The 7,500-nt window shown below is 55.3% G+C and overlaps 2 protein-coding genes across 2 annotated transcripts in view; one reads left to right on the top strand and one right to left on the bottom strand.

The window, feature by feature from the left end:
* PTSG_02075 (phosphoinositide 3-kinase) overlaps positions 1-38 on the bottom strand; it is a 7,277-nt gene extending 7,239 nt beyond the window's left edge. The window contains exon 1 of the mRNA XM_004996503.1: positions 1-38. This exon is cut by the window's left edge and continues 257 nt beyond it. The gene's annotated coding sequence lies outside the window, so the exon portion shown is untranslated.
* Positions 39-236: 198 nt separating this feature from the next.
* On the top strand, positions 237-6,046 carry PTSG_11833 (uncharacterized protein; the record flags this gene model as incomplete). The annotated part of the gene is made up of 10 exons (XM_004996502.1): positions 237-2,174; positions 2,716-2,766; positions 2,927-2,992; positions 3,145-3,256; positions 3,412-3,464; positions 3,653-3,821; positions 4,032-4,306; positions 4,674-4,753; positions 5,810-5,868; positions 6,015-6,046. The coding sequence occupies 10 exons, from the start codon at positions 237-239 to the stop codon at positions 6,044-6,046; spliced, it is 2,835 nt and encodes a 944-aa protein (XP_004996559.1).
* Positions 6,047-7,500: the final 1,454 nt, after the last annotated feature.

Genomic DNA, 7,500 nt, shown 5'->3' with positions numbered 1-7,500 from the left:
TGGCAGCAGATGGGCTATCCACCACAGGGAGGCAGACGTGCGACTAATGCGCACACAGGACAGTTAAAGATGCGTCGAATCGATGGAGGTGGCTGGTTTTTTTTTCAACAGTTGGGTCGGGTTCAGTTCGAATAAATACCTTATTTATTATTCTGATGATATGAGTTCTGGGTACCATTGGAAAGCGCGCAGAGCAAGCTTTCGATTGGTGCCACTTTCGTGGCTGTGCGATCACTATGCGCTCCACGATGAAGCGGGCAAAGAGGGGTGGTTCGTTCGACAGCTCAGACCAAATGTCAACGGGAAGCGAGATATTGGTGACGCAAACAATCGACGGTTCTGCCAACCAGGGTTCGCCACCAGTTTTGGCGCGCCGGACACTCACGGGACAAACCGAAAAATCTCATGGAGTGGGAAATGCCGATGCAACTCAAGCCAGCAGCAGCACACCCCAAGATGGTGATGATGATGATGGTGCGTTAGTGGTGGAGAAGGAATACTTGCGACTGCAGCACTTTTGTGCGTGGTACGATCACCGAGGTCTTGAGCCGATGCGACCACCAGATGGCACCGTGCTAACGCGTCGTGGGCGAAAGCCCCACCCAGCGGCTGATGCCCGTGAGAAGGAGGAGGCGTCCCGAGTCCTGGCTCGCGCGGAGGCGGAGGCGTGTTTCACCAGGAACATGGCAAAATGCAAGTGCGAGCCACGCTGCCACATGCCGGATGCTCTTGACTGGGCGATCGCGCATCGGGCCCTAACCGAGGAGAGACGGCTGAGCATTGTGCGCAGCATTTTATCCGCAATTGCTGCACCGCCAGGGCGGTACAACGCGCTTCTTGAGACGCACGGCCCATCGGCACCAGCCCGCACCACTGTGGCCTACTGCTTCCGCGGCACTCGCTTGTGTAAGGCCGCCTTCTGTGCGATCATGCAAGTGTCAGACGTCACGGTGAAGCACCTTACAAGAGACCTTGCCCTGCGCATAGACGCCGAGAAGGTGGAGAGCAAGCGCGGCACAAGCTCGTTGGGCCGGCAAACACTCCGTGTCCGTGCGGCCGTCGACTTTATCCTGGGCTACGCTGCATTCTTCGGCGAACCGTGCTCATCCGCACGCGGCTCCAGTCCGGGTGCACCCATCATCCACCTCCCACGAGAAACCACCAAAATGGCCTTACACAAGGTGTACAAACAGGCATTCCCTTTGTGGGTGACTGTCTTCAAGCACCACAACGACGTTTCGGCTCCCGTGACGCAGCTCTCCTTGCAAGGCTTTGGACGTGTGTGGCGCGAGCATGTGCCACAGGTCCGTGTGCTGGCGACGGGATCCGACTTCTGTGACTTCTGCACCATGGCCAGGGAGGCAAGCAAGTCTCCAAACGTGCGCCCGGAGCTGTTGCAGGAGCTTGATCGGCACATCACGCAGGCGAAGGCAAGGCGCAGCATTTACAACGCACTCCGCGCCAGCGCACTGCTTCCCGACTGCGACTTCACGCATCTGACCATCGACTTTGCGCAGCACTACCTTCTTCCGTCGTTTAACCGAGAGCCGGCGCGCATCTTCTACGTGACTGGGCTCAAGGTGGACATTTTTGGTGTCTGCGTCAGCAACACACATGTGAACACCGTGTACCCTCTGGTTGAGGGGCGATGGCCGGGCAAGAAGGACTCGAACTGCACCGTCAGCCTCCTGAACCACACATTATGCACTGCAGTGCCGCCTCACAGGAAGCTGCATCTCTCAGCTGACAACGCTGCGTCGCAGAACAAGAACCGCAACATGGTACGCTACTGTGCCCTGCTTGTGCTGCTGGAACGCTACGATGAGGTGACGCTGCACTTCCTGCTTCGCGGGCACACCAAGAACGTGTGTGACGCACAGTTTGGGGTGTTGAAGCGAGCGGTGAACAGGGAGGGCGCGCTAACGCCGCCGGAGCTGGAAGAGCGCATTCGCACCTGCACCAGGGGGTACACAGCGTGTGGCAAGACGGATGAGGTGGCGTTTGTGGATTGGGGTGAGATGTTTGACCGCTTCTTTGTGAAAGTGGTGCCTGGGGTGAGTGAGTACCACACCTTCAGCTTCTCGGCTGCATTCCCTGGCAGCGTGATGGTGCAAGACGGTGACGGACCTGGCAGTTTAGTGCATTTGTTGAAGCCTGATGTGGACCCTGCGTATGTTCTCTCCACATACCCTTCCCTCCACCCCACCCCTCTTCCCATCACCCCTCTCAACCAACTTCCCTCCCCTGATCGTGGTTCTGCCAATCGCGAGGACTACTTGCGAAAGAATCTTGACCGGCACTTTCCTAATAATCCAAATTTTTTTCACAATTTGTTTGGTTCAACCCCTGGTCCATCCTGATCCACGTCCATATTGGGTGGTGAGGGTCATCTCACTGCCAGAATAAAGAATCGCTTGTATCTCAGCCAAGCAAGGGCTGGCGAACCTGACTCCCCGACCAATCGATGGTACTCCGCATGCCGCACAACTTTGGTCTCCACACCCCAAACTCGCCACCAAGCAAAGAATCGCCTCTATCTCAAAACTCGTATTTTCGAACTTAGTATTTGTTCGAACTGAACCCGACCCAGTTTGTGTTTGCGGAGGACAGCGAGCAGTGTGTGCGATGTGTGCTGTGTGTGTGTGTCTGTGTGTGTGTGTGTGTGTGTGTGTGTGTGTGTGTGTGTGATCTCCTGTCACCTTTCATGCCTCATAGATCATGGCTACGGGCGCCATCCCCGTCATTGTCGTCGATCACTACGTGCTGGTGCGTATGGATGCCACTTGGTGTGTGTGTGTGTGTGTGTGTGTGTGTGTGTGTGTGTGTGTGTGTGTGTGTGTGTCACATCACTGTGTGGATGTACCCCTCCCGTCACTCATGGTGCTGCAATGTGATGTTGTGGTGTTTGCTTTTTGTACACTTGCAGCCCTACCAGGACCTGCTGGACTGGGGGACGTTCAGCATCCGCATTCCCGAGCACAGGCTCCTCGAGGTGTGGTGACAGATCGGTGACATGGGGATGTGAAGTGATGCGTGAGGAGGGATGTGGTTTAAATGGGGATTGTGGTCGGTAATAGCTTATATGCCACGTCGCTCACACACACACACACACACACACACACACACACACACAACTGTGTTCAGCTTCCGAGGATCCTGCGGTCAATCCCTGATGAGGTGGTGGAGATGATGCAGAGACGCGTTGTGTTTGTGTATGGGGAGTTCTTCAAGTCCCTCTCCACCCAAGTGCACACAGGTGAGGGAGTGAGTCATTGGGACAGGCGGCTGTCGAGTGAGGGTGGTGATGTTTGTGGTGTGGTGTGTGCGTGGCTCGCTTGTTCTCGTGTCCGTTCAACCACTCTCGTCATCTGCCAACTCGTGTGTCTTGTCTGCGCTATTTGCTGCTGTCAGCGCCGCTGGAGTCTGCCAGGATCAACCTGTTCATTGGCGACAACGCGTGGCAGGTGAGCGTGTTTGTGTGTGTGTGTGTGTGTGTCGACGTGCGGGTTCTCTTTTCTACCCACCCCACACGCCGTCGCCACCGCCTCCTCATTTTCTTGTGTTTGCTCACATCCTTCCCTTCCCATCCTCAACACCACCATCACTGCCCTTCACCCTTGCTTCTCCTTCCTTCTGCTGTCGCCGCACACAGAGGACCCTTGAGCCAGCAGATGTCACCCCCTCCTGCACCAACCACCACTGCTCTGATGGGATGAACAGACGAGCGTTGCCATGCGATGACCATCTAGCCACGCTTGTGCGGCTGTGGAAGCAACAGCAGCAACTCACACCACAAAGCAAGCAAGCGATGAGCAACGTGAGTGCACCACTGCATGTGTGTGATGTGCACAGCGGCAGTGTGCGTGTTTTGTGGTCGCTGTCTGTGTTGCCCCTGTCTCCCCTTGTTGTCCCACATCAATGTGCATCCATGTGTGTGGTGTGGCTGCCTGTATTGCTTTGCTTGATGCGCTGTCTCATTCTTCGTTCTCACACACAACTGCTTGCAGACCTGCACATTCTCCACCTTGCAGCTGCTGCTTATCTTCCCCTCTCTTCCTCGCCCTCCCTCGCGGCCATCACAACAACAACAACAACAGCAGCAGCCAACACACCCTCCACCGCCGATGCAGCAGCAGCAGCAGCAGAGAATGCACCACCACCACCACTTGCTGCTGAACACATTCCCCGACCAACCAACCAGCCAACCAACCCATCGCCCGTTGCTGATGGCGGAAGCTGGCTGCCTGCAGCTGGTAACAGGAGGCGACAGCACAAGTTGCATTTTCGGCGGGCAGCAGCAGCAGAGGTGAGGGCGTGAAGCAGAGGGAAACGGAGAGGAGTTGTGTGTTGGATGGATGGATGGATGGGATGAGGTGGGGTGGGGGATGCTGGGTGAGTCTGGTGTGGTGTGACTGGCTGGCTGGTGACAGAGGATGGTGGTGTGTGGCGGTGGTGTGGGGAAGATGAATGGATGGATGGATGGGGTGCAGCATGTCTTGTTCCTTCCCTTCTGTTTTCTGTTTTCTCTCTCTTCCCTTTCTCCTCCTTCACCCACATGCATGCACAACATCAGCAGTGGCATCAGCAGCGGTGTAGCTGCGCACATATCCATGCTCCCTTCCTCCCTCCCACACACTCACCATATTGGTGCTCGCACACAACCACACTTACAGGCGATGCACACGCACAAGCAGGATGAGGGAAATGTCAAGGATACTTGTCACGCGTGCCAGCTGCACTCGCCTCACACATGGTATGTGGGTGGTGATGAGTGGTTGGTTGGTTGGTGTGTGATGGAGTGTGGGGACGGTGCTGGGGCGCGATGAAGCGAACAAGTGGAAGAAGGGTTGATGGAGATGATGGTCACACACACTGACACACACGCACACGTGTGAATGTGGTGTCCATCACTCGTTCTGCTGTGCTGACGTGATGGCCTGCTGTCTGCCTATTGTGTTCTATTCCCATCCACATTCCCTGCAACCACGCACATGCCATCATGGATGCTTTGGTTGGCGCATGGCGCATGTGTTGGTGTTGCTGCTGTGGGTGCTTGCTTTTGCTGTGCCTTGTGCACCAGTGTAGCTGTGCAGCTCACATGCCATGTGTGTGTGCTTGTGGATGCAGGGAGCGACTGCCTAAGGATCGTTGGAGGATGATGATGGGCGGGTGCACACATGATGGGTTGGGAGGAGCAGCTGTGGACACACACGTCCATGGTCATGGTGGGCACATCCAACCACAGCGACACTGTCAGGCGCAGATGTGTGTGTATGTGTGTGTGTGTGCGGTGATGGTGGGGCGAACAGGAGGAAAGCAAAAGAGAGGGGCCAGCAGGAAGGTGAACACGCTTGCTGTGCTCACATGCCATACCCGTGCCTTGTGTGTGATGGTATCGTTGTGTCTTGTCGTTGTGTGTTGGTTGCATGCGCACCAGGGCCACATCAGAGGAGGGGAAGGAAGCCGCCATGAACGACCCATCAGCATCAACATCAACCTTCCCCATTTCTCTCTCCTTTGTCTCTCTTCCACCTCAGCTCGGCCGTCACCACCGCCCTCACCATCGCCATCACACGCCGGCCGACACCACACTCCGGCCGACGTCAGCCCTGATCTGGCGTGAGGCAGATATTGCACATGTCACTCGCTCTGACGAAGAGGTGAGCAATGTGCGTGTGCGTGCGCGCGCGTGTGAATGTGTGTCAGTGCGGGTGGTTGGATGGGGCTGGCGTGTGGTTGATGATGCTTCGCTGTCAACCTCACCCCTGCATTCTCTCCCATCTTGTGTCTGTGCACACACGTTTCACAGCGTTGAGGAGGCGCATGAAGCAGTGGAACCAACGACGATGACGATGACAAGTGCTGGAGGTGAGAGGCCGACTGATGTGTGTGTGTGTGTGTGTGTGTGGTGGACACGCTGTGTTCCCTCCTTCGCTTCTCACTTTCCTGGTACGTTCTGTCCGCTCATATGTTTTTTCTTCTTCTCGCCCTTTGTGCACTTGGTTTGGACACAGGGCCATGCATCCGTCTGCATCCAACCGACTAACCAAGCAGCTGAGCGAGCAAGCAAAGGGCACGGCGTGGCAAGGGGCCGTTTGTTTTCACCGTTTCCACCATCACCAGAAACAGCTGATGTATTGCTGTATTTGGATGAACTGGCTTTCCGTCTCTCGTCCATCTCCACCTCCTCGACCTCGTCGTCGTTGGTCACCAACAGCAGCGGCTGCGGCCATGGATGTGGAGGTGAGATGAATGATGGTGGTGGTGGTGACGTGGGTGGTGTGTGATGTGTTGGGTGTGAACATCAGCATGTATGTGTTTGATTGTGAAGTGCTGGTTGGATGTCGTTGGGTCTGTTGGTGGTGGCAACGGGTTTTGTTGTCGTTGACAGCCCGATTCTGTGACAACTCACCTCTTTCTCCACACGCACACACAAACAGGATGTGATGTACGTCGATGTGATGTACGTCGATGTGCCGTTGCCTCGCATGACGACGATGATGATGATGGTGAGTAATTTGTGGTGGATGTGGACGGTGCACGCACACGCATGTGCAGATGTGCTGCTTGTGGTGGTGCTTATGGTGGTGGTGTCTGTGTGTGAGGATGTGACATGTGTGTGCACAGGCGGTGATGTGGGTGATGTGAATGAGGCACAAGGAGGTGGGCGTGGTTTGTTTCTGCCATGCTGGCTCACTGCGTCATGTCATTCTTGCTGATTTGCTGTTTGTGCTTGCGCATGTGTGCATGTGTGTGATTTTGCACAGGACGGTGGCCGTTCTCTTCCCAAGCCCCCCATGACACGAGCAGGGCGATACACGCACACACAAATGTGCAAGAAAAGAAGGCACCAGGTGAGACGCTGGGGCTGTGTGTGTGTGTGTGTGTGTGTGTGTGTGTGTGTGTGTGTGTGTGTGTGTGTGTGTGTGTGTGTGTGTGGTGGGGTGATGGGTAGAGTGGTGGCACACACACATACGCACGCACGTACACGCATGTACACATGCATGCCAACACCCCAGAGCAGACATTGGCTGCGGGGTGGTGGCACTGACGTGTGTCTCACATGAATCACACAACTCAATGTGCGTGTGCGTGTGTGCGTGGCTGCAGGCGGACGTGTGTGGGTTCCCCCAACCGAATCCCCTTCCTCCTTTTCCCAACTAATCGACTTTTGCTCTGTGGCATCATCATCATCACCATTTCCCATGAAAGTAGGATCTGTTGAGACGTGACCTACACAGCGGCCAATAACATGTATTGCTTGCGCTGTAGTGAAGTGGATGTGTGCGATGGGGGAGAATATACTGGGATATGATTGATCGCTATCACAGCGAACAGAAAAGCTTGATTTATTAGATCTAGGTGTGTATGTAAGTTAAATGCAAGCGAAGTAGTGGAGGGAAATTAGACTTGTAGTGCACCCCAGAAGGCCTTGAACCGCTAACAAATATTACCGGATGAATAGTGGCCGTATCGGGCGGAGTAATCTACGTGAGAATA

The sequence above is a fragment of the Salpingoeca rosetta genome, assembly GCF_000188695.1.
Source record: "Salpingoeca rosetta unplaced genomic scaffold supercont1.5, whole genome shotgun sequence".
NCBI classification, from domain to species: Eukaryota; class Choanoflagellata; order Craspedida; family Salpingoecidae; genus Salpingoeca; species Salpingoeca rosetta.
Note: the sequence above shows the minus strand (reverse complement) of the source record. Positions and strands in the feature narration are given on the sequence as shown.